The sequence below is a fragment of the Numida meleagris genome, chromosome 2 (assembly GCF_002078875.1).
Source record: "Numida meleagris isolate 19003 breed g44 Domestic line chromosome 2, NumMel1.0, whole genome shotgun sequence".
Taxonomy (NCBI): Eukaryota; Metazoa; Chordata; class Aves; order Galliformes; family Numididae; genus Numida; species Numida meleagris.
Genome location: NC_034410.1, coordinates 38822062 through 38849524, shown reverse-complemented (window position 1 = coordinate 38849524; position 27463 = coordinate 38822062). Strand labels below are relative to the sequence as shown.

The 27463-nt window shown below is 38.9% G+C and overlaps 1 protein-coding gene across 2 annotated transcripts; it reads left to right on the top strand.

Annotated features, from left to right (window-relative positions):
• Window positions 459-22253, top strand: AZI2 (5-azacytidine induced 2). Of its 2 annotated transcripts, none has more exons than XM_021386265.1 (8): window positions 459-649; window positions 7977-8206; window positions 8993-9118; window positions 9410-9509; window positions 10807-10958; window positions 14667-14719; window positions 17858-17973; window positions 20983-22253. In XM_021386265.1, exons 2-8 carry the CDS (start codon window positions 7982-7984, stop codon window positions 21372-21374), a joined length of 1164 nt encoding a protein of 387 aa, XP_021241940.1. In that variant the 5' UTR covers window positions 459-649; window positions 7977-7981; the 3' UTR covers window positions 21375-22253. The 2 variants fall into 2 exon arrangements, with proteins under 2 accessions (XP_021241940.1, XP_021241941.1); XM_021386266.1 differs by lacking the exon at window positions 459-649 and adding an exon at window positions 4450-4627.

The following is a 27463-nucleotide window of genomic DNA, read 5'->3' as shown; positions in this document are numbered from 1 at the left end:
AAGACTGCTGATCCCTTTATACTTAGTAATACTAAGAAGTACTAAGAAGTATAGTAGCAAATATCCTAGTCTAATAAGGACATCTAGTCATTTGAAGAGCAAATGCACCACATGGGCAGTAACTGTGTGGTTTTTTTCCTTCTACTGGTCTGCATCTGTCCCGCAAAGCTCTGCTGATCAGCTGAGTTTTCTGTTGAAATCGCTTTTCCCTTCAATACCAGCCGGCCTCATTATGTTCATTTCTTTCACGCCAGCATTCCTGTTGGTGTGCTATCAACCACGAGAACCGAAAGCACCCGGTGCAGCACGCCGGCGGTCGGGCAGCGGCCTTCCCGGCGCGCTCCGCGCCCCAGCTGCGTGCCGGGATTTGCAGTCCTCCCGCACGCCTCCAACCTGTCTCCTTCCGGGAACGGCGGCCGCCCGTTGGTGCGGCTTCGGCGTCACGTGAGGTGCGTGTTGACTTCCCGGTCGAGCCCCGGGACTTCCCCGCGGCGGCGGAGGCCGGCAGCGCGGCCGGGCCGGGCCGACGGGTGGAGGCGATGGGAGCACGAACGGGCCCGAGCGGAGACTGCGACGGCCGGCGCCGCCCCTCCGCGCAGCTGAGCGGCCGCTGCTGACCGCCTGGCTGGCCCGAGCGGGGCCCGGAGAGGTTGGTTCTTGCGTCCCCGCGGTGCTGGGCGGAAAGGGCTCTTCGGGGGGTGTCTCCGGCCGGGCCGGTAAATCCGTGTTGGGGAGAGCCTGGTGAACCGCCCCCGCCTACTATTGCTTCGCAGATAAAGCTTGAGTGGGCTGGAGGTAGCGAAGGAGGTGGGAGTGGGCCTCGGGTAGGCGTTAAAGCTTGTCGGACAGCTGCCTGTGGTGCGGCTGAAAGCCCGGGTGAGTTGTTCCAGCGGCGGGTTGGATGCGGCCCTGGGCAGCCTCGTCTCGGCGGTGTCCCTGCACACGGGACGGGACCTGGATGGGCTTTAAGGTCCCTTCCAGCCCCAACCGCTCTGTGGCTTTGTTCGTGAACACGGGGCAAAGAGGATGAACAAAGTAAGCTTCTTGGCGCAAGGTGCAAAAACAGAAACACGGTAAAATGCAGGAGCAGATGGGAATACAGGCTTTGCGGGCTGCGTTGGGCTGGAAGAAGGAAGTAGAAATGAGTACTGCTGTAGTCGCGTGTAACACTGTCAACTGTGGAGAAGTTACAGCTTAAATTGCTCGTGCTTCACCTGGCAGGGAAGTTAATATCCTGAAACAAATCACTTCCCCAAGCCAGGCCCGATGGGACCCTGAGCTCATGCTTGATCTAGAGCTCAACAGCCCTGCCTGGGGCAGGGGGTTGGAACTAGATGGTCTTTGAGGTCCCTTCCAACACAAGCCGTTCTATGGTTTTGTGATTCCAGCTGCTTATGGATGTGGTGAGCAGGTTGGGCTGAAAGCTGTCCAGTGAGCAGAGCTTTGGCATTTTTTGGAGAATCCATTTGTTACCTTTTCTGTCTTGCACTGTGCGTGTGCAGTGACATCAGCACACAGGAAGCCAGCTCTGGAAAAGGTGGAGTGAAGAAAGATTGATTGTCATAGTAGTCTTCTCTGGGCTCCAGAGGTCACCTGCTCCCCTAAGACAGAGGTGTCTGTGGACTATGAGAAACATTTAATTTCCTGGATATCGGTGTGCTACTACTGCTAGAAATACCAGTTATTGGTTGGTATGTGCATCCTACATTTTTTGCTACAGAAACCAGAGCAAATCTAAGTGTATTACTACATTTAGCTCCTTAGGTGATGTCTGATAGTTTTATGTCTTATATTGTGATGCGCAAACCAGCACGCAGTGCTCGAGGTGAGGCACAGAGCAGTGTTACAGTCCCTTCCCTCACCTGGTGGCAGTGCTGGGCCTGATGCACCCCATTAGTAGTTACGTGGTGTTCTTACTATACAAAATGGCAGATGCTCATAAGATTTGACAACACATTTGAGAAGAAATGATGTTTGGGAAGGAAAGCATAAGTAACTTGAATGTTGAAAGTCATCTACTTACAGATTGCTAACAGGAAGTTGTATTCAAATGATCGTGGTTATTTAAAGTGATGAGAGGTAAACCTGAAAAAGTTACTGAATTACAGGATGAGTTAGAGCTGTCAGTGCAGTTCAGTTGAATTCTCCTTTTTATAGCTGCAACAGGTGAGGTGTTTCCAGTTGAGTTAATGCAGTTACACAAGGCTTTCAAAATACCTTATCTCTGAATGTGTGAACTTACTGAATATGAATTTATCTGGCAGCTCAGCTGAGTGGGAGGAAACTTTGGGTGCTAGGACCTATCGCATGTTTTACAAAAGGTGACATTTTTGGAAAGCGAAAACAAATCGACCAAACAACAACAAGAAAAAAAGCAACCTTCTTAGCTTTCCAAAATGTTGGTGTGTTTGTTCTCTGTAAACGTTTTTAAATGGGAAGAACACCAAAAAATGCCTAGCTAGCGTGAGAACATATGATTCTCTCAGTAACCTTGGAATATACTTATGTTTGGTGCTAGAAAAGTTTAACAGACAAAACACATATTGCTCTTCCTGGTATTCCTCTGGCAGTGTTGCTTCTGATGAATTTCAAGATTAATCTGATTGTTTAATAAGCAGGATTATGTGATGCAGTGGCCTCAAATGTCAGAGGACAATATTAGACTACAACTCCATTTTCTTTTCCTTTTTTGATAGTTGGCAAGGAAAGTGGGGAGGGACGAGGGACAGTGTTCATGAAAAGGCAAACTGAATACATTATGGTGAGTATGCACAGTATTTGCAAGTTAGTAGTGAAGATAATGCCAGATGAAAACTATATTGCATCCAGATGTGGAATCCTCGGTACCAGAGAAACATAGACATGTTGAGAGCATCCAGAGAAGGGCCACAAAAGTGATCCACAGAATGGAACACCTCTCCTATGAGGACAGGCTGAAAGAGCTGAGGCTGTTTGTCCTAGAGAAGAGAAGGCTGCAAGGTGACCTGAGAGTGGCCTGTCAGTATCTAAAGGGGAGCTACAGGAAAGAAGGGGATAGACTCTTTAGCAGGCTCTGTGGTGATGGAACAAGGGGAAATGGCTTTGTGCTCAAAGAGGGTAGATGTAAGGAAAAATCTTTTACAGTGAGGGTGGTGAGGCACTGAAGGAGGTTGTCCAGTGATGTGGTGGATGCCCTGTCCCTGGAGATTTTCAAGGTGAGGCTGGATAAGGCTATGAGCAACCTATGATGTAGCTGTAGCTGTTCCTGATCATTGCAGGGGAGTTGGGCTAGATGGCCTTCTGAGGCCCCTTCCAACTCTAAGGATTCTATGATTCAGAGAAAGTAAAATTTATCAAGTGCTGTTGTTATAAAACAGTCTTTTTATTACTTCTCTTGCTCTTGTGAGAGTAGATGACTGTTTATTGTGGAAAGCTTGAGATTTGAAAAAATTGCCTGTTCCTGAGGAAATCTGGGTGTATGCTTGAGCTCAGGCAGATTTCATGACATGTGAACTACAGTGATCTGGTTTGAGAGCGTACAGACAATAACTTTGCATTTCCTGAAGGCAGCAAAGTGAAAGTAATTGCAAGGTCTCACTTAGCTGCTGTGGTTGTGAAGAGCGCTGAGTATGTTGAAACTGCAGAGCTGAGTCCTTGTCAGCGTGGTTCTCAGGGAGGGCTGTGGACTTTGGACATTGCTTATCCTTCCATATGGACAAAGCTAGCAGCTACTGGGATGTGCGTAGGCAAAGTTTTTGTTTTAACATAGGAGCCAGTGTCTGTATTTAAAAAAAAAAAAAAGCTGTTTCCATAGAGCAGACAGTTCAGGACTGGAATTGCTGAGAACTTGAGCTCTCAGATGTGAAATGATAGATGCCTGATCTGGTGGGTTGGCAACCCTGTCCATGGAGGGGGGTTGGAACTGAGTGAGATTTAAGGTTCCTTCTGACCCAAGCCGTTCTGTGATTTTACAATGCATTCATTTCCTCTTCTGCTATGGAGAGACAGCTAATCCACTTAAGTAGTATTGTGAATAAACCGTATTTATATTTCAATCTATTTTAGCCATATTTAATGTGTTCTTATTGTTATTATCCTTACACTTTCTTTTTTGTGTTTTTATTCTGAATCTATACTTAATGTATTTCCATAGTTAACATTCTCCAAGCTCAAATTGATTTATGTTTGTTCATTTTCATTATTGAGCCTTCAGTATTTAATCTTCCTTCCCTGTTGTGATGCATTAGCATTCGTAGACTGTTACTAGATTGTGAATGTACACTCTTGACAACTACTGTTTCAGGAAGCCATGGAAGTAGTTTCATAGGGTTTTCTTCCGCAAACAAAACCAGAAGAAGGTCAAACCATTTCATTTTGTCCTTATGTGCCATTTTCCTGCAGAGCGATCGTTTTGGGTGATCCGATGTGGAGCCAGGAGTTGGACTTTGATGATCCCTGTGGCTCCCTTCCAACTCAGAGTGTTCTGTGATTCTGTGCTAAGGAGAGTGCAAGTCTTGCTTGTTTAAGTAAGGAGTGCCCCATACTGTGTGGAGTTTTGGTGCTAACTGCAGGAATTCTGCAGTTCTTTTGCTGTTTAGCTGGAACGTCTTTCAAAAGGAAAAACATTACTAACTTTCCTGAAGTTAAGGTAGGGGCTGCATCGTACTCACTCAGAGTTGTTGTAGATCAAATATATTTGTTAAATTAAATGTTTTATTTTTATGCCTATGTTCACAAACACACCCTTCTATATAAGGCAGGGTATACCAGTACAAAGTCTATACTATCTATGAACATCTGGAGACTGTTCATACTGCCACTGTGAAGTCAAACCCCTCAAGTCTGAGAGATAAACAGAGTAAAACTGTTCAGACTCTGAGTGGCCTAGGAAAAGGAATTGGGAAAGTACCATCTTTAATTTTCTCTCATTTGACACTTGGAAAAATTTTGAAAACCATTCTGTTCTCCTTCAAAGCCCAAGAAGGGCAAAATGAGAATCTGCTTGAAACTAGGAGGAATTTCACATAATCCCGCTTCTACTGTCTATCTTCCAGTTCCAAGTATGAGGTTGGGGTTTCAATCTATGGAGCCTGTGCAGTGCTGTGTTTGGTTTTAGAGCCTTTGCATCCTGGAATTCATTTAAACGGTGTTCCCCATATGTAAGACATGTTTTATATTTAACTACCTCCCATGGTGTTGATGACTGATGTTTGTAAAGCTCTACAAAGAGAAGAGCTGCATTTCTGCCAACTATTAGTAAGAAATGGGGAAATATTCTCAAAATATTGAGCATGTTAAATCCTGAAGCTGTTCTGTAACTTTCATTGTGTCAGTGGACAACAGAAGTGGTTTCTACAAAGCATTCTTTTCTGCACTAGGCAAAAGAAAGCTTACGTGTGCTGTCTATACAAACGTATGCGCTTAAAAGCAGTGGACGTAATTATTTCTAGTAGAACTTGTCACTACATCCTGTCAACAGTGTTGTGCTTTGGTTGTCTTTAAGGGTTTCTCTCCCTTGATTAAACACCATAACAGAATTTTTTCCTCCAGTCTTCTCCTTTCTCTGCCAGCACAACAAAGCTGTGTGAAATATTTCACGGTGACCTTCACAGAACTGCTCATCTTACTGTTTAATAGCTGGGTTTATTCTTGTATGAGCTTGTATCTTGTGTTGTCCTTTGAATACTGGCACAGGAGAAATAAATTTGGGATTTGTTTTGTGTGGTTTGTTTTATTTTTTAATCAGATAGGTTTTTGCAGCAGAAATGCACTTTTCTGACTTTGTTTTATTATTAGGTTGTGTTTATTGATTAGATATATTTAGCAGTGCTGTTATAAATTTCTACTGCAACTTCTTCCCTGTGCACATTTAATATGTCTGGCAGTCGTGTGTGTTACTGCTAACATCATGCACCTATCCAATACGGATGCTGTTGCACCTCTTTTCCTTAGAAATGTGTATTATATAGTTGCAAAGGTGGTGACATCTGAAACCTTTTGAGATGCGCAATAAGAGGAATACTCAGTAAGCACAGACGACAATGATGTTTACTAGTAGAGTCAATTGTGAAAGCTTTTTTGTATCAATTCATATAGTGATAAATGTATTTTTTTCATTTTACCTCTATAAATTTGCTACAATTTTTGTAGTTTCATAAGATTAGGCTGTTTTGGAGAATCATTATTATGGGAGAAAATAGAATGATATTTAGGCTGAGACATGGGAAGATCTTTCAGAGTATGACTGACAGTAACATAATGAAATTTCTTAAAAGTCAGAATGGTTTATTTATTCTGTGAGGAAAAGATGCTTTCCATTTTGAGAGTAATGCTCTTTCTCAAAATAGGTATGTCCTTTAAGGGGCATGGGGAAACTTCAAAATATCAGAAGATTATTGCTTTATGGAATGTCTGTGCTATGGCTTTTTTAGTTGATCCTATGCTATATTTGCACTAATGTAATTTTGTCTTTTTCCTACGTGTGATACTCTAAAATTCTGTGCAAATTGGTCTTAATTGGTAATTACTGTAACACTGTCTGTGTCCTTGAAGGTGATGTCAGTCTGAAGCCTCGGCTCTATTTTCGTGTTGTTTGCATGACTGCAGTGATGACTTTATTGTATGTCTTGTAAAGCTGGAACTTTAGCACTAAAACATGGTGTGTGGATATTATGAGTGCTTTATTTTTCATTGTTGCTGTTGAAATACATACAGCGTGAATATCTGGTGAGTTTCCATTCTTGACTGCAACTGTTGAGCTTTCAGTCCAAAGAAGCATGTTTCGTGATAAAGCTTCTGTTTATTAATTGAAGTTAATGGTTTAAAAATCAGATCTTTCTGAAGTGTTGAAGTTGTGCATTGACATGTAGGAAAAGCACGTATTTTAAGCCCCTTGGAATGTTGTGGGGGTTGATTATCTGTGCTGTAAATAGCATCCAGTGCTGGGTTAGAGAGGAGTATCAGAAGTCTCGAGTTCAGTAATACCGTAAGCCAAGTGAGATCTGTTAAGTGAAGATCAATATAACTAGTTTTCCTGGTAGGCATCGTTTAAGGGCACGCTTGGATTTATAAAATATTTGTGTATGCTGAGTCTATAACTTACTTGGAAGGCTTGCTCTTTTGGAAGAAACCAGCTGGCTTCATTATGTTCATTTTTTTCATTCCATCGTTTATGTTGGTGTGCTATCTAATCAGGAGCCAAGGGATTTGTTTGGGAGAGTGTGGGAAATTACTTTTGATACTAGTAACATCCTTAGTTTGTTTAAGGATCGGGGGAAATGTGCTCAAATACTGTACAGTGTTCATTAATACGGCATGTGAAGGCAAGGAATCTTGATAACTCAATCAGTATTGAATGGCATTGAGCTTGTTTGTAATAACAAGTAGCATTAAGGGAAATGCAGTTGGGACTTCTGCCTTAAAGCCTGGAGTCTGAGCTAGCACAATATGTGCTGTAACAAAAGTTCAGTGTAATGATTATTTAGTCTTTGTCATCCAGGTGGTTTTGCCTAATGTTGGTCTGATTACTGCCACTTTTACACACACATTGAGACAAATCATGTCACTAAGTATGCTTTAATTCACACGTTAAAGTTCTATTATAAAACTTGGGAAGTGTATAAATATTTGCACTCAAGAACAAATCAAATTAGATACCTTCCTTTTGGTGTGCCTGTGCTCAGGAAGCATAGTAGTTGATTTCCTACAACTGTAATCTTTTACTGTATTTCAGTATTGGCTTGCAAAATCACTAATTAGACATTCCTTCATAGTAAACATTTATTACCAAAGATTATTGGATGATGTTACATTTAAATAAAAATGAGGAGCTCGTAAATCTGACGCATACTCAAAATATTTGTATAAAGTAACAGTGAAAGGTTTTTTTCCTAAAATTATTTTAAGATATAAAATGGGTCTCAAGATTTTGTGTAAGATTAAGGTGAGACTCAAGATAAATTTATGATCGTGTTACTCACGTCTGTCTTTTTAAATAGGTGTCATGGAGGAGCTGGTAGAGGATGACATCTGTATTTTGAACCATGAAAAAGCAGACAATGGTCACAAGAGAGACGGGGAGATTCCTGTTTCAGCTTACAGTGGAGATGAGTCTGTTGCTTCACACTTTGCACTTGTGACTGCATATGAAGATATCAAGAAGAGGCTAAAGGAGACAGAGAAGGAGAATTCCTTTTTAAAGAAAAGAGTGAGGATTTTAGAAGAGAAGGTAAGAAAAAAAGACAATTACCAGCTTTATCAAGAAACAAGTGGGCTGTTAGCCTTTCTGAGTTTCAAATTGCAAAGTGCATGAAAACTCAGAAAATTTGGTAAAGTATATGTTCTATCTGAAATCCTGTATTTGAAAATATTTTTTTTTTGTGGGGACAGAGAAGTGTAAAGGGCAAAAAGTAGTGCACATATTTTGAGGGTCAATACAAAAGCAAGGGGCAGAGATGCACTATTTCTATGGCTTGCTTTTTCGTACTTTCTTTAAGTTAAGACCTTGTAGATGAGATACAAAACCAAAGCAACTTTGAGTATTTGTTTTGCGAAGCTCTTAACTCTTAAGGAAATACTTATAAATCTGTCATGAACATCTGTGTCAGTTATACTAAATGCTTTCAAATTCCTCAATTCTTTTAAAACAAGTCTGCAGGATAAACAACTAAAAGGATAGTATGACAGTCAAAACAAGAACCTTCTGCGCAAGCAAGTGTGATTTGAACTTGGAAAAAATATGATTAAGGAATTGTTATTGTCAGTGACTTGTGGATTGTTTTTAAATACTTATAGCAGTGAGCTGGCGGGTACTATGTATGGCTTGAGACACCAGAATTCATAGGTGGCTTTTGTTGCACATTCTTCTTTAAAAATAAATAAAAATCATCCCTAACAATGTATTTCATTAATTTCTTTTCTCATCTTATTAAAAAAAAAAAGCAATTACTGAATTTAGTGATTTTCTGTACAATAATCAAAACTTGTTATTTCTCATCTCATCTTCAACTTTTAGCTGCTTGGCTCCCGTCTGGAGGAGGAATGCAGTTCAGTTGGACGTGAACAAGTCAATAGGGCATACCAAGCCTACCGAGAGGCCTGCATTGACAGAGATAATCTGAAAAGCAAACTGGATAAAATGGTATGCCTTTTTTAAGTAATGATTTAAACACTAGTGAGTACAGCGTAGTTTGTAAATTGTTATCTGTGGAATGTATTTTTATTTGCTGAATATCTCCTTCAGGTTTTTAATGTACTTGGTGCTGCTTCATCTTGGAATAACAATACTGTTAATTATCTTAATTTTCATACAGGACTAGGCCAATGTTTTAAAAAATCAGAGCAATATTTACCTTGTGTTCAGGAAAAAAAAAAGTTGAATTGTCAGACGTGATAGAAGAAAACCTCTGTTGTTTTCTTTTCCTGAAAATAGATGAAAGAAACTTCAGAATCCTTGAAAAACTTGAATGAACAGTTGCAGTCCAAAGAAGTAGAGCTCTTACAACTAAAAACTGAAGTGGAAACACAGCAAGGTACTCAGTTAATTACTCTGTCTTAATACATACTGACTATTTGCAGTGGTTATGTTATGAACTAAGGGCGTTAGGTATTTCAGTTGTGTATAGTGGTTAGGTAAAAAAGGTGAAATGCTGTACTTTGAGTTTGTGTTGTCTTACAAATGATGTCATGCATGTTAGATTATCAAGAAGCCAGGAGCTCCATGGTAAAGATCTGAGGCTACTGTGTTCTTGCACGGCAGTTCATTTGAATGATTTGAGAAAGGTGTGCAACTTGACAGCTTTAATAGGCTAGTGACATACATCTCTGGACCTCACCACCTTCTCATCAGTGGAGCAGAGGCATAGTACTTCAAGTATCAAATACAGCAGTTGATATCACTTCCTCTGATACTTGTAGATGGTCTGGTGTAGTGCTTTGGCTTGCTGTTGGGGTCTGACAGGTAGAAGATATTGTATAGCTGTAGCTACAGTGCACTTCAGCTATTTAAAGGGCTGGACGATGAGGAAGGGTAGATCAATGCAGTTTGCAGGGATCCTGCTGGCAAGCAGGAGTGGAAAAAAACTGTATACTTCGGCAAGTCCAAAAGCCAAAATCCACCTCTTATTACTGCCATTGCTGAAAGTGCTGTTTAGATGATGGGCATGTAAGATAAAACATGGGGGAGAAAAGTCTTTATTAATGTACTGTTACAAGAAAAAAGAACAAAAAAAAATGCTGTTTGAATAACGTTAAAAATATAGATCGGGCTTCAGATTCTGTACAAATGTGGACATTTGAAAAGTTCTTCTAAGTATTGCAGTGCTTAAATTGCATTACTTTCCAAGCATGTAATGTGCTACTTCCATTGCTCAATTTTATCCAGTTGAAGACTGGGGGTTTTCTTCCTGTTCTTCTGTCTTCTCTAACTAGCCTTGTAAAACTGGTGAGATGCTAGAATCATCCTAGGTTGCTTCTTAATAGTAACTACATGATTTTATTTCTGTCAAATAAAGACTTACGTAACTTCTAGACTTTCCTTTTGTTTTGATTGCATCTTTTGCCTTTCTATTCGGAATTTCTTAAGATGCAAACTTGGAAAAAAACATGGGTAAATTCTGCAACAGTATGAACCCGAGGAGAAAAGGCTCGTGTTTTCAAAGCATGTGAGAAGTGTGTAAGTTGGTATATACCAGTTTTGTCATTAACTGATTTTTATATCTACTAGGATCAGGTTGTTACAGGGTATAGACTGGTTGAGGTGAAACCATATGTTTATGGGAGTCCTGGAACTGGGGCTAAAATCTAATTGCTTTGTTTATCTTTTTACAGTTATGAGAAGTCTGAATTGTTGTACTCAGACCAGCTGGGAAATAGAGAAGCTGAACAGTGACCTGAAAGTGCACAGTCTGGAACAGGATCTAGAGAACCTCAAGCAAGAGTGCAATAGTCTCAGAAAGGAATTGCAGAAATCTAAACAGAAGGTGCTTTTATTTATAAGGTTTTTTTTGTATGAATAATTTTGACTTCATTACAGCATTACTTTACTTTAAATACCCTTTTCAAGCAAAATAAAGGGTAAATAATAGATGGAAAGAATAATTGCAAGATGAGCATCTTAGTAAAACCAATCTAAATGTTCTCATAGGCTTAGTTCTGAAAACAGTGAGCATACAAACATAGGTGAAGTTTCCCAGATGTTACAATGTAACAACAGAAAGAAAAGCTGTCTAGTTTGTTTTAAGACCTCATTCGGATCAAAATGGTTTATGCTGGTATTTGTCTCGGACTAAAATTTTTTTTGAGACTTTGGGCAAAATATGGGCATTTTTAAAAAAAAAAAAAAGCAACAGTGGAATGTTTGTATTAAAAGACATCACGAGCTTCATTTAAGGAACTCTGGCACTTCAGGGTAATGGCCTGAAGCCTGTCAGGAAGGCAAATTTTTGGTTTTTATTTTTGTAACAAGATTCAACCTTTAAGCCACACTGAAGATCCATGCCAATTTTGTCAAGTTCAGATATTTTTAGTTTGCTTTTTTTTTTCTTCCTCCCTATCACATGAAATAATTTAAGACTCTGTCTGCATGAGGAACTCTCAACTTGTTGAATAATCTTTTAGATCTGGCATATATTCAAAGGTAACTGAGCCTAGTCTTCCCCAGTTATAGGGGACAATGCTGATGCTGTCTGAATTGATTGCCCTGGATGAGGTTACTGGTGAGAACTGGATTTGGTAGTTGGGGGTCTTACCTTGTGGTGCCCACAGGAAGCAGATGAAGTATAGGGCACAGCAGGGTCTGAACAACTAGAAGAGACTGTCATAGTGCAAGAAGAAAATTGGGAATAGAAAGACCTTGAAAATGTAGAGTACTAGAAGAGAATGGAACTAGTTGTGCAAGTAGCTGAAAAGTGTGAGGGAACCAGTAGAACTGTTCAGTTGCTCTGTCTTATCCCTAACTCGTCATTTAGGCATGGAGGCAAAGATCTGTTAAGCCTAAGATAGGATGATGAATTTAACATGAGAAGGCAAGAACTAATGGGGTGGAGTTCATAGTTTGCGTAAGAAAATGAAAGGAAGATCTGAGACAGAAAAGGCAAATACAGTTCAAGATAAGTATCAATGTCTGCTCTTTCCCAGTCTTGTTCACTCCTATAGGTCTTATGGACCAGCGCAGAGGGAGAGGAGGGAATGGATGTGGAAGACGGATTGTTTGGAGAAAATGGCAAAATTTTTTAACCAGTACATTTCCCATTAGGACTTGGAATGAAATACAGGTTTCCAGAATCTTGCCATTGCCTCTTTGATGCCCTTCTCCCCTGTTTTAGGGTCAGGTGGCTGTTGTGATGAAATCATTGTGTAATGTAGGTGTGGTTAGGATCTCAAAAAGAAACACTGAGCTACCCTAACAGTAATAAAATACATGTATCTTAAATTACTTACTTTAAAGGCACGAAAACTGGGGCATACTTGATGCTTTACGTTTTATAGTGGTAGTCTAGGACTCTGCAGTCACAATGAAATTATACAATATATTTAAAGGATTTAAATGTGATTGCTTCAAGAAGCTGACTATTTAGTCTCTTTATGATTATAAATGATTACGAAATTTTGTTTCATGTAGTATTTATGAGTCAGTGTTTAGGATACATAAGACTTAAAAACAGAATCCTTGCATGGCATTATCCTGCTTTCTAACAGGATTTGTTTTAATTTGGAAATGTTTCTTTAGCTCTTTTTCTTTTGGGCACATTCACATTATTACAGAAATGTACTTTTGAAGCTGATCTCCTAATCATCGCTGCCTATTGTGCCTAGCATTATGGAGCAGTCTGGAGTATGAGAATTAGATTCATTTTTTGTTAAACTAAGAAGATGCACCCCAACTTCTTCTGGGTGCTCAGAGACTAGACATAGTTAGCCTCAAGTAATGTCCTTCTCCCTTGCTGCCGTCAAAGCACGTGTAGTTGAGCATTGGGTTCTCACCTGAACGTGTCTTTAAAGATCTGCTGCCATCACAGTCCAAGCTTATGCAGACACACATACATGCCTCAATTGTCTTGTCTCAGTTTTAGTCTGTTTGTTCCACTAGGTGGGGATAAAGCACATTACTTGGAGGGTATGCAAGGTGTTTTGTTAATCCTCATTGCTGCTGGTTGTTGTTTTCACTTAAATCTGGTATTATTTTAGATATTTTCAATAGCTTTTAAATTTGGAAGGTGTATTTAAATTTCTGTGCAGTTTTGATGTCCTCAGGTAGTTCTACAGAAATAATTGAAGATTGCAGATTTGATTGTGAGAATTAACGTTCCTAGAATGAACAGACTAAAATAGCCATTGTAAGGAATATTAGACATAACTCTGAAATAATGCTTATGCCAGCAGCTTTTGTTGTAGAGATAAACAGAAGGAAAAAACTTCCTCTCTTTTAATATCGTTTCTACTTGATCCTTTTAACTACTTAATTAGGAAACCAAGAACTTTTTCAAATGTAGGGTAATACAGTGCAACTGAGGTTTTGAACGATGAAATTGAATCTCTGAGTGGTAAGAAAGTCTTTAGAAGCTGGGAGAGGGGAAATTCTCAGGCGAAATACAGAGAAATGTAATGGTAATGACAGGTCAGCATTTTTTCAAAACGAGGTGCTACTTTCCTTTTTAGTGTTTTAATTAAATTCATTAACGTTTTCAGAAGCTTTCTTTTTAAAGCAGATATACTTTCTATATTTTTTGTGTGTAAATATTCTTGTTCAGGTTTTGCATTGTAGTTGATGCAATGTGTTGTGCATCATATTGATAAGTTTATTGAAATTTTAATAGACTGTCATAAAACCACAGTAACTGGTGCCAAATTCATTACGGCTTAGGCTGGGAGGAATGGTAGAAAGGGAATGTAAAGAAAAGGGGTATGAGTGAGAACTCGTCACAGGTGAGGATCTAACAGACGCACAACTGATGAAGCAAGACCTGTGTTTGATTTGTTAAACGCTCCTGTTAACTTCAGTGAGGCTGCTTGTGTCACAGAATCACAAGGAATGGTGAAGGTTGGACAGGACCTTTGGAAATCATCTGGTCCAACCCCCTTGCTCTGTCAATGAGCCCTAGAGCTGGTTGCCCAGGACCATGATTTGTATTACAATTTAAAGGAGTCTCTCAGACTTGAGGGATAAATTGTGTTCCATGGTAAAAGTAATGTGTGGAACTGAATCTACACTGAAAGAGTTTGCTCTGATTTGAAGGTCTTTTTATACCGACACCAGAAAAGAAAACTGATTACTGGTCTTGTATCTAGACAGCAAACTCTTTTGGAAGTCAAAAGTTTTTGTCAAGTCTTGTTTTTCAAAGAAGCACAAATTCCAAGGACTCTGCACTAACAGTAAATGCTAAAAGTATAGTGGTGGCTGGTTTGAAGCATTTTGTCTAGTTGGATAGAATCAGCATGTTTATCCGTGCTGTTTATTAATGAATTCATGACTGAGGAATGCTTTCACGTAAGTAGATCATTTAGGCATTTTAAGTGGGAATTCTAAGTAGAACTCTTAATGCTCATTTTGAAAACTGCTGTAGCCAACACAAATGAAGACTACTTGTGATGTTTAATATTAGCTAACTTGTAGGCTTATTGCAGTATTTTCTGATAGATTTGAGCTCATCTGTTAATTTTCTCTTTCCTCTCTTCATTCTGTTATGCAGGACCAAGATGAAAATCCATTAAATGGAGACCTTCAAAGGCAAGCCATTCAGAGGTATGAAAATCAAGTGGCTTTCATGTTTTGTACTTAGTTTACTGAAAGACAGTTACATGAGTGAGTAGATATTCTTACAGCCTCTTCAAATGTGTTAATTCAAACAACATAATCTAATTTAAAGTCTCAGCATACTCATTTAGAAAAATCACTGTCTTTTTTTCCCTCACTGTCTGTGATGAATGAATGTTGTCTGTGAAGGCAAGAATGATGAAAATATTTACACCTTCAGACTCTTGTGGGGGAAAAAAATGAAAATTATATTCTCTTGGACTTAAAACTCAACTTCTTAATAATTGGTTGAGTTGAGGAGTTGTTATTTTCCAAGTCTCGTTTAATCTTCAAGAACTTCTTCATTCTCCATATGAGGAAGTTCCTGTGTTTGCCTGTGCGGTGGCTTCAAATTTCTTGTTTAGTATTGGAATATCCATTTCTACTAGGAGCCATTTTAAGGGATTTTTTTTTTTACTGAGGTGCCATTATGTGAGCTACGTGAGAAGAAAGCATTGCTCTTACTTTACAGCCATTTAAATAAGGGAAGTTTGTGCTTATGGTAGTCCTCTGTCATCCTGTGTTCACTGTGTGTGCCATATTGGAAAGCATATATATCACGGAATCCAAATCTTAGGAGTTGAAAGGGACCTCTGGAGATCATCCAGTCCAATTCCTGCTGCTAAAACAGATTCCCTAGAGTACATTACACAGGAAAGCACCCAGGTGGGTTTTGAATATCTTCAGAAAAAGAGGCTCCACAGCCTCTCTGGGAAGCCTGTTCCAGTGCTCTGTCACCCTCACAGTAAGGAAGTTTTTCCTTGTGTTTGTATGGAACTTCCTGTATTCTAGTTTCTGCCCGTTGGCCCGTGTTCTAATGCTGGGCCCTTGTTCTGCTGAAAAGAGCCTGGCCCCAACCTCTTTGTCTTCTGCCCTTTAGGTATTCATAATCATTGATAAGATCACCCCTCTGCCTCCACCAGGCTGAATAGTCCCAGGTCTCTCAGCCATTCCTCATAAGGGGGATGCTCCAGGCCTTACATCATCTTTGAGGTTCTCCTTTGGACTCTCTCCAGAAGATCCCTATCTTTCTTGAACCGAGGAGTCCATAACTGGACACAGTGATATCCTTTAACTCTTTTTGAAAACAAACAATTCATGATTGCATGGAAGTTCCCGAATATTCTGCCTCGAAGAAATGAAATACTACCTCCATCTCTTACACCCAGTTTTGCCTATTTGTGTACTTCCCCAATTTTCCACAAGAGGGTAGAGTATTCCTTCCTAATGGCAGGCTGTTTAGAGGAGTATCTTCTTGCTTACTGGGCTATTGAAGAGATGAGGGAGGAAATCAGTTACTGAAAGAGAACGCCACAGATATTTCTTTCATACGTTCTCTGGTGTAATTATGATAACACTGTACACACCATACCATTTGCACTCACACTTTCTCTTGTGGTTTCTGCTGGAGCTTCGTAGTCTTACATGTCTGAAAAAAGGTGTTAGCTCAAGGTAAAATGGTTCTCTCTTTGATCCTGCAAAGCAAGTTTATTTCAAGAAGTCACATACAGGTGGCAGCCATCCAAATTCACATACATACAGTGTAGTGTTTATTGCAACGTGATATACATAACAGGCATGTAGTGCTTTTGGAATATGTAAGCCCATCTGAAAATCTATGGGGTAAAAAAAAAAAGAAAAAAAAAAGAAAAAAAAAAAAAACCCTGAAAAAACTCCCGTGTGAAATATTTGTTGTAGTAAGCAGTTGCACTGATTATGAGGGATAGAGGTATTTGCAGTTTAAGGTTCTAAAATCTTCTTATATAATACTTTTTTTTTTTTTTAAGGTGATGATATTCTTATTATGATTTTCAGGCTGGTGACTGTTGGGAAAAGATTGGAAATGTGTTTCTGAGAGGTGCACAATTCATGCATTTGTTTGCTTTTACTGTAGCAATAAGGATAATGGGAAGAAAAGATCAAACTGATTAAATCCAGCTTTGTATTTTTTTTTTTTAAATCTAGCTTTGTATTAAAAGAAAAGCAAGAACAACAACAAAAAGAGTATTTGTGGCTAGAAGTTTTTGTTTTCTCATAAAGTGTAGAGTGGGCGGAACACACAAGCACGTAAGGGGAAGAGAATTTATAATACTCAAGGTTTATGTTATGTGTTAGAAGGCAGCACAGGATAAACATCCAAACAGTTGGAGTCTGAGGTTTTCAGTTTCCTTGAAAACCAGTCTTTGCAATGAGGTTCTAGGTCAGTATGTACAAAAACAATAAAATGTGTAATTTAAGTGCAATTTTGTTACCTAAATTCACTTTGCAAGATCCTTTAAAGGAGCTAAACTTATGTTACAAAATTCCTTCTGGGTGCTGCTGTTCTATATTTACTATTTATGTATAAATATAGTTAATTATTGGGCAGTTTTGATTTAACTAATGTTTGATCTTATTTTTAAGTGTGATTTTCTTATTAAGTGTTCAGCGCCAAAAGGATTCTGCAGTTAGAGGCCAGAGGCTTAGCTAAACATTAACATAAGGGATGAAGATGGATTTTCTGGATTTTTGTTCAGCTTCACTTTCTTACTAGCTCATTATTTGGAACTTCAGCATGGGAACAGTGCTGCTGTTGCTAAATATTTCCTATTGTTGTGTGTATGGGCACTTACCAAAGCCATTCAGAGTTAATAGTGTACCTTTGCAATTTAGTTTTCATTTAATATAAATATATGTATTTAAAACAATTCCTTTCGGACTACTGATTTTGAGAAGAGAGTTTCAAATAATGAAATTGGAGCATAAGCTTCTTATTTCCATTTGGGTGACTTGAAATTATTTGTATTGTCTATCTTAATATATGTTATACGTTCTAATATGAAAGAGTCAAATATAATACTCAAAGGTTATAACATACAAAGTTTGTTCACTTTAAGGTAATCATCTGAAGCGCTCGGTTCATTTTGAATTCTGGTACTCTAGGAAAATGGGCAATATATGTCAGGCAAAAGGAATTAACAAGTAACGCTCAATAAGCCTTGGAAATGTTAGTAAGCTGTAAGCTAGCTAGTAAGCTATTAAGATGATGTGGGGGTGCACTGGAAATGGCAAGTATTTAATGTTGATTTTCTTTTCTTGTTTTGAAAGCGTGCAGCAAGCATATTGGGAACTGAAGAGAGAAATGTCTAATTTGCAGCTAGTGACTGAAGTGCAAACTGAGTTTCTACGTAAACTGAAAACAAACTTAACAGCGACCAAGAAAGGCAAGTCAGTGCTTGCACAAATAGACTTTCCAAAAACAAATCATAGATCCAAGCTGTACCATTTTAAAAAGAAGCTAGCTATCATATCTTATCAGAATCTCATCAATTGAAGTTGATAAGCTAGGCTGTATTATGGTTCCAGCCTACCCATTTTCTGCTTTTGCTTCTGTCTTATACTGGTCAACTTCACACATAAAGGTGTTGCTGATGTGTTTTTCCTTCAGTACTGTATTCTGTTCCCCTTGTGGCTTTTTTCTCAGTCAAGTGTTGCTTATGTGCACAAGGCTGAGGTGTTAAGTTTACTTGTATTTGACCTTTTACCACAACTACTTCATATTAAAAAATATGTTTCAATTGCTGTCTTATTTTCCCAGTTTAGCATTTTCCCAATATAGTATTAACTTGGCAGCATTTTAAAATTAGACTTTTAATAGACTGAAATTCTATTATGTTTGTATATTTTGCTAGCATTCTGAAAAGTTGCATTTTCTAGCAAACTGCCGTGCAAGATGACTTTTTCAGACTGATGGCACAAAACTGTCTTATTCCTGCTGCTACCTTGCAAACAATGTAGGGGATAATAACTTCTGTGAGCAGTTCATCAGATGTTTTTTTCTGTTTTGTATGTATGTTTCTCTTGAGCCAAATGCTTTACAAGAAGGTTCTTATTTGTTGAGGCACGACTTATCGGTCTGTTTATCTCAGTGTTTTTCCCTTGCTTTTTGCTCACTTGAGTTGTGGTATTTAATGTGTTCAGAATACAAAAGAGGCTAATCAGACAAACTGAACTTGGTTACAGTGCACTAGTGACAGTTTTGACTGTCCCGTTTTTGTTTCTAAACAGCTTTGGGCTCAATGACCCAATGACAAGATTCACCTCCAGGTAAACGGCTGGCTGGCTTATCTGCGGCCCACAGTGATTGATGATCGTTCTTTGGTACTTGGCTGATAAATTAGTAACATTTTCAGACATATGTAAGAGTGTGTGGACAAGTTTGATGGAAAATTAAACTCTTCTGTATACCTTGCTTGTGAGCCACACTAATAAATGCAATGCAGATACGCCTATGCTGATATCTGTAGAAAAATATTGGCTTATGCTGAACAGGGATAGAACTTGCTTAGAAGTCCTCTTTGTAGTGCTAGCTATTTTACCATGAACAAACTAGTTGCTGCTGTAAGAATAAAGTATCAGGGATGAGAGAAGCTTTATATTATTTATTACTGATCATCATCTTTCAAGGTGAGTAAAGTGTGCAGAACGCTGTTCATTGCTGTGTTTTTGATGTTAACGCTGTCAGTTAACACGATTCTACTTGTCTCCCTACATAAAGAGCAGCTAACATCAACAACTGTGTTTCTGCTGATGGATTTTTGTTACATTTTCAAAGGCCTTTTTTACAGACCAGGTGAAGCTCAGCCTTCATTTTTGCTCAATGCCTTACAGTGTACCTTTTAGCAGGTATAACATGAGCAGATTGAAGATTCAAAACTAAAATTTCTCTGCTGAGTAGTGTGTCTGTTTAAGTGTTTCAGGTATCTCAAAAAAATTGTGTATAGGCATCTTCACAGAACTTCTCAAAGGTACCAGATGAATTGGTATGTTGGTCATTGCTACAGTATAAAGTGTGTACTCTGAAATCTACTTGCAATGTGGGAAAACATTGTGGCCATGGTTTTTCTTCACTGTCAAAGATTCTCATCTCTGTTCTTTGCCCGTTATGAGTCTGCTCTTTAATTTGAACACTGCAGATATTTAATTCTGACTAGTTGTAATCTAAGAAATCATTGGAAGTAAATTATTCCAACCATTCCACACATGGTGCTGTAACTTTGAATATGGGTGTACCACTTCAAACAGCCAAAGTATTTGAAAATTTAGTGTAAATATTCCAGAGAGTAAAATTTATTTTGTCTATAAGTGATTAATAATTACTACAATTTTTCAACTGGTGAAGCACTGTAGTTGTACTTGGAATGTGCTATGGTAGATTCCATTGTCCTTAAGCTTCTAAAGGTTCCCAGAATTTGAATGACCTTTTATGCCCGCCAGGATGAAGAGGCTATATCCAATTTATCAGCATCTCTTTCAGATACAGTGTCTCTACTGTTGGAAAGTGCTTTTGGCTGACATTTGCAAGTTGGGTAACATGCTTTAATTTTTAGTGACAAATTGCAGTTGCATTCTTTGACCAAGATCCTGGCTCTTCTTTTTGTTAAGAATAAAGATACAAATCACAGTTCCTACTTGAAATTCATAACTAATCTGGAAAACTACCCGTGAGTTTCTTTAATTATAGGAATCATTTATCTTGAGGTAGAGCTACAAAAACACTACCTGAGCATTTTTATCCGTCTGTTTAAATGTGTATTGATGCAGCTCTTTCATTTCAGGTAAATACTGCCCCGTTTCAAAATCCTTCCCTTTCTAATGTAGTTAAAAACTGGCCTGGAATTTCAGAGGGCTGAACGTTGCAGTCTGTGGCTTTACTTTCAAAAGTCAGACAATAGTGAAGTACAGGGAACCTGCGAATGTGCACTTCTTCCTTCTGCTTCATGGACTGTGAGAATTCAGGTTCTTGGCAGCCCGAGAACACGACTTGTTAAACGAATCAGTAAAGTAGGAAGAAGTGTGCTCTCGTGTAAGCAATATTCTGAATCTGGTCAGTTTTTCCAAGCACGTGGAAGGCCTCTGTTTCAGCATTCGTTCCAGTCTTGTCAAAAAAATTCTTCAGTCCACTTGTGTTGAAGTGGGGAACGGGAATTGGTGTTGGGTATATTTCTGACATTGTGATTTGAGGATCCCTGGTTCATCTTGCAAACTCTGACTGAGGAAGTTAGTATATTCAGTTTGTAACATTTAATTAGTAGTTACTAAAGCAAAAGATGATTTGAAAATTTGTAGGTTGAAAACCCGGGCTTTAACATACCTGCTATACTGTCGTACATCTTAGAAAAATGCAATAAATAATCCAATGTAATCTAAAAACCTTCTTAAATCTTTTTCAGCTGCCTCTTCTGCACCACCAGTACAGTGTGTTGAGCTGAAGAATATTACAAAGCAGAATTTGACGTCTGCAGTAGTGTATAAAAAACTCTCACAAAACGATACAGTGCACTGCAGTGCTGCACCGGCCCCTCTGCTGGGAGATGCGAAAATCCCATCCGAAAGGGTGATTCTACAAGCATGGACAGATGAGAGACTCATTCCAGCTGATGGTAAAACGTTTCAGGAGCACCATTCTTATGGAAAGAGCTCTCTGGAAGACAATTCCTGGGTATTCCCAAGTCCTCCAAAACCTGATGAGAATGTGTTTTGGGAAACAAAAAATAAGATTTTGTCAAACTGTCCGGCAGATTACCTGGACCAGTATAATCAGAACTGTCCGCACAAGAACTAAGCAATTTTTAGAATGAACTGTGGCATTTTAGAATGATTCTGAATAGGCACTTTACTGCTTGAACTTTCTAAGAGGTAATCAAATTGGTTGAAGTGTTCTTTTAAAAAAAAAAAAAAATTCTATTTCTAAAACAGAAAAAAAACTGTCTTCCTCTGCTGTAAACCAGGAGCAAGTTCCTTGAAGTTAAAGCTGTGATGGTATAACGTGAACGAATCTAGCATGGGGCTTAGACAGTCTTGTATTGCAAATGGCATATGTTTCTACAAGATTACGGTGAATACTTAGTTCTTGAAATAAAATAAAATAATCTCATTCTGTTTTTGTTTGCTATTTGTATGTTATCAAGAAAGTATCTGGTATCACGTTAAACTTGTAACAGCTCTGAGCTTGTTTTTGACAGTGGTTTTTTTTGCAGATTAAGACACAAAATGAAGATTGGATTATCTCTCCCTCTCTCCTTTCAATTAATTTTCTTCCTCCTATGATTTAGAAATACATTTTGATGTGATTTTCATCAAAAAGGTGAGATTTTTGTTAAAATCTTTATTTATGTGAGATGGTGGCAAGGGAAGAATCACTTGAAGGCTGTCCTGTTTCGATCACACAGTTTTGGGCATGATGAATTAAAGAAGGATCAGAAGTAATGCTGCTGAATGCAGCAACTCCAAACAGCTCAATTCCCTCTGTGTGTTCGTGCACTGGGAAACTGCCTGAGTTCTGCACGCGGTGGTGCCTGCCTCAGAATCATCCTATTCACGGTGCAGTTACCCTTACCGTGCCTCCTTTGCACACCACCAGAACCTTGACTTTTTATTTGTGTGGTTGTTAAAGCAACTAATTTTTCTTTTATTAAAGAAATAAAGCCTTAATTTAATTGGACTAGGTGTTGTGGTATCTTTAGTACTCCACTGAGAACTGAAGTTACTCAGATTGTGACTGCCTGCTTTGCAGATTGTGTGTCCGAGTACCTTTTTTGGGGTCTCATCTTAAGGCCAAGAACTGTTTTTAGACAAATACAACTTATGCCTAGTTTTTTAAAAACTTCCACTTCTTACCTGAGTTTAGTACAAGGTTTAATAAATGATTTGACTGCTCAATACTTTGAAGGAAAATGCTTTGTATTTTAGATCCATGATGCTTTGAACTTGTAATGAGTGGGAAGGTGGTACTAAAAATGTTATTTATGGATGTGTGTGTGGGTATTAAGTATTCAACTTCACAGGTCCTGCTTAAGATCAGTGTGATTAAAAAAAAGTAATAATTCCACAGCTGTTTAGTAGCAAATTACTGAAAATTGCCTGAAAAAGCATGGGAAGGCTATGACTGTGGCATAACCATTGTAATGATGGGCTGTAAAGGTGTTACTTAGCCAAGCTGCTGCAGGATCTGTGTGGTTCCAGTCACTTCAGTCACTTTCTTCCCCGTGGAATAAATGCTTCACATGATGCCCATCTTCTGTTTCAGTTTGTCTATTAGAGTTGAAAGAATGCCTTTCGGATACCTTCTACTGTATTAGTGAACGGCATGCATAAATAATGTTTCCCATTCACCAGATACTGTTTTTTTATCTTTCTATTATATTGCTCACGTATAGTGGCTTGTCTGTGATTAATGGAAATGGTGTCAGATGCTGGAATTTATTCTGACCAATGAACACAGCTGACTCAGGGGAGTACAATCTCTTGGAAAGTAATAGAACAAAACCCAATATGCATAAAACAAATCCAAGTCACTAGGCTTTAGCTGATAGAACCAACTACCTGTGTAATAACAAAGCAGCAGGAAGCATTTCTCATGTGGCTGCATAAAGTACGTGGTGTCTAGTTCCAATGTAGCTTACGTCTTGGGGTTCTCCCACCCCGTCCTCCTGGAGATTTTTTATTTTAAGTATTGTAGTATTCCACAGCCATCAACATGATTAGTACTTTGATTTGTGCAATGAAGGAATTCTACTGTGTAAGATTTTAAGTAAATTTATTTTTGTTTGAAATTGATTTAACTTACAAATCTTTTCTAGTTTTTGGTGCAAAAACTTCTTTTTACTTGGCTTTAAATACTTGATTTTATATAAAGGTCATTCCAAATATGGAGGAATTAATTTGAGATTTGTTCTCTTTCATTCAGGAATAAAACAGCCCATAGAGTGCTTTGGTGTGTTCTGGGAGAAGAGTTCTGTTTGATGGTGAAGCCTGAAGTTACTTTTAGCTGCAGTGTATTACTGGGGTTCCACTGCCGTGTTAAAAGGTGCCCCAGCAGCTTGTGACAGGGAGACTTAAAAATGAAGCTTTGGGCAATGCATAACAATTTCCAGGCTTTGCTTCCAACTCTTGGTTTACCAGTGCTGCTTCTCATGCAGGAGAAGGGGCCAGCGAAGGAAAGGCATGTTTGCCGAGAGGAACTTGAGAAGTGCTGACATGTGAGAGAGGAGGGCAGGATCACAGAGCTTACTGTAGGCTGTATTTCCAATGCAGTCACTCATTGCTGTAGTGAAACTGTAACATTTGAAAGGAAGGCCCTAGATATGAAGTCACCTGGGAGCTAGCTCACTTGAGAAGCATCTGTTGGTCTCAAAAGCACACTTTTCCATCTTTAGTCGAAATTTGATTGTCATTTAATCCATGCCACTAGTGGCTTAAGGTACTTTTATTTTCAGAAGTGAAAGCTTTTCATCACAGTGACAGCAAATAAAATGCAGAAGTAGCAGTAGCAAAGAGGTTCTGGTGTTTAATGTGCATGTGTGTATTTGCTGCATCAAGCAGGAAAATTGTATAAGGTAAGGACCAACACCTTCAAATAGGCACATTAATTGACAAAAAAGTCATTTGAATGTAAATCAAACATTTGAAAACTTCACCTAAACCACAGGTTTGACATTTTTAATTTAGGAGAGCACTAATTCTATTTAACAGAAATGAAAGACAGCTTTTGGGCAGGCGGCAGTTGTTGCCTTGCACGTTTATGTGAGCATATGGCAAGCTGATGAATATGGATTTGAATGTTTTGAGAGTTGGACTTACCTTCTAATAGTGCATATGTAAACTTCCATGGTTGTTTGATTCCTTTTAAGCCTTTTTTAAATCTCATCATTTTAAGTTTCCCTGCCAGTTTTATTCTGTTTATGACAGATTGGTTTTCCTCCCATGTGAAATACCCATACTGAAGAAAAGCAAATTCTCAAATGAGCTGTAAGTGCTGTTAAACTTTTACACTGGAAAAAGGCAAGCTCTGTACCAGACACACAGTGCAGGTACAGTGAAACAAAAGCCACTGCGAATAATAGCATATGAGCTGTAAAGCAGACTTAATCATATTTCAAAAACTCCTTGCAGTAGACTTTGGGAACGTTAGACACCTGTATTTTTAATGGCGCTGCTGCCTAATAAAGGAAGACTGAAATGCTGCAGTAGCTGACCAACTCGACTGCATTTTCTTCTCATCTTCAGACAAGTTCTATGGAAAAAAAAGTGGTGGAGAAGAGGTGTTTCCCTGCTGCTTTGGTGTAGCATAATGAAGAAATGTTTTTTAATTATTTTAAGGCTCAGACTTTGCCCCTCTTTGCAGGGGAAGAGCATGTTATTTGCAGTTGTATGAACTCTGGGCAGTGGACAGATGTATTTATTATTGTTGACACTAATTGTAAACTTATTTTAATTGTGTTGCACATTCCCAAGTCTGATAAGGAGTTGAACTATTTTTTTCTTTAAAATCTTGTCTCTAGATAGTGTTGTGGCAGGAATTGAAATTGTTGCCCCTTCAGTGTGGTCCTCATTTCATTGCATTTCCAAATCAAAGAGATGAGTGTTACAAACAGCAAGGTGGAAGATGATGCTGTAGCAGTTAGGATGATGGTGTTTTTGAGTATGGAGTTTGATCTAGGGGAGAAGCAGGAAAAATAAACAGGCACTTACTGAACTGTAATTGGATGGTACATTCACACTTGTTTCAATGTCTTTTTTTGGACCTACAACCAGAACGCAATCTTGCAGGCAGTACTCGAGGAGGAGTATGACTGTATGAGCATGGGGAAGAATTAACTTCTGACAGAAAAAATCACTGGGTAACCAGAGACTGTCATGGTGTAGGTAGTTCCACTTTTCATTTGAAAACTGTGCTTTACATAATGGCTGCTCAGAATGGCAACTCAGCTTTCCTATAACGAGCTTTCACTTTACTCTATGAAGGTAAACTTTTTAATTAAGTGTGTGACACTCTTTTCCTCCTTTGTTTTAGATTTCCCAGTTTGAGGGGGCTTGTCTGAGCAGTCTGAAATTAACTGAGTACACTGAAATCAGAGTAGAGCCTGAAAATGACATATCTCACTGTCTTTGGGTGCTTGTCAAACTACGGCATGCTACCAAGGCAAGGATGCTTTGCTGCTGAGTATGAGGATGCTAGATGACAAATTGGTCTTAAGAGCGACTGACACTGATAGAATAATGTCATTAACACCACATGATGGATGGTTTTAAACTGGTGGAGCATATGGATCCCCTTAAAAGCATGGCATGTATGTGAGTTGTATAGAGCTACAGTGGAAGCTTCACTACTTGGTGTAAGCTTCTGATTGTTAGAGCCAGTGCAACTCCCACATCACCCACAGCTGAATGTGCTTAGTGTTTTGTTTTGAGGGTAAAATAGCAAGCCTGTCTCTCACCCTTCTTGACCAAAGTGTGTTTTTGTTGCTCTTTTAAGTTCAACATGTATTCAAAAAAACTTCCAGTTAATTGATGAAGCATAGCTTAAGGCTTTAGCAGTACTAGTGGTGCTTTATTACCTGTATTAGAATCAAGGGCAGCTTCCTGTTAACCTGAGTAGGAAGGAGAGGTTGCAGCTGAGATGAAAACAAACCCTGAAGCAGTTAACTAGCATGTGTGTCACTTCACAGCACTTACACTTTCATTTCAAATTTAAAAGATGTAAATGCAATTAAGATACAAGGTACTGCACAATGCATTGAAAGCATGAAAGGCGTGAAATCAAGGATTCAAAACTAGGGAAAATCAAATTCAGGCCATGAGTGTAAAAAGAGGAAGCTGACTGCAAAGTTAAGGGCTGAGCCCAGTTCTGAATGCTACAGCAAACACAGGAGGTGTGAGTACCCAGTTCTTAAACATGCAAGTGTTGGTAAAGAGAAGTGAATGGCTTACAATGAATGATTTATAGCAATTTCAGGTTTGATAGTAGAGCGAGCTTGCTTACTTACCATCAGCTCAAAGGGATTGGTTACAGCCCTGCACATAAAGTGTGTAACAAAATGGTAGAGGAGTAACACCCGCAGGTTAAGTCGGACTTTGTCTCATTATCCTTATTAATTCTACCACCAGTACCAGTCAATGCACTGGGATTCCTGCTACCCGCTGAATGTAGGTCCTGCTAAGCCAGAAAAGAAGGCTCACGTTGCTTGTGCTATTGTATATACTGATGGGCTGTGGTGTGAGCCTGAGTTAGACAGGTTCCCATGAGGCCTCTGTGCTGGCACCTACCTACCACGGGCAGTGCACCACACTGCCTCTAACAGCACCAACCTCTGTAAGAGCCTTTCATAGAAAAGACAAATGCACAGACTCTCTCTCCGGAGACTTCTAAGCGTAGCAAATTTTCACAGTGAAAGAACAGTTTCTGTCATGAAAAAAAATTTTTTTTTTAAATCATCTACCTTTCTTTTCCTCTATTTAAGTACATCTGGGGGGAAAATAAAATCTATTTTCTATTACTTGACATTGACATTAAGTATTATTTTGTTTGTTTTCCAAAATGCTTTAACTGATGAGACAAAAGCAAGTATGTGTGTAGGAAATCTAATTTAAGTTGGCTAGTTAAATAGCTGAGCACCCCTTAAGTTTGCCTACTAACCTAGAATGCTATACATCTTCTGGCCTGTCTTTCTCAAGCATTCCCTAATCTTCCAGACGCCATGCTGCCTAATAGCAGAAGTAATATTACTGATTATTCCATTGCAACACACAGAGCAAAAGCAAGGAGTAACCTTCAAAGTTAAATTTAGCTCATGTATATCTATCTCCAAGTCTGATTTGAATTTCCCATTTGAATAACTTGATAGCAGTACTAGTTTTGTGGTGAAACAGTAC

Excerpts from the sequence above, each read along its gene's own strand:
- AZI2 (XM_021386265.1), top strand. The coding sequence starts at position 7,982 with ATGGAGGAGCTGGTAGAGGATGACATCTGTATTTTGAACCATGAAAAA. Across the intron at positions 9,510-10,806 it reads TGAAGTGGAAACACAGCAAG|TTATGAGAAGTCTGAATTGT; the intron begins GTACTCAGTTAA and ends ATCTTTTTACAG. Across the intron at positions 10,959-14,666 it reads TGCAGAAATCTAAACAGAAG|GACCAAGATGAAAATCCATT; the intron begins GTGCTTTTATTT and ends TCTGTTATGCAG.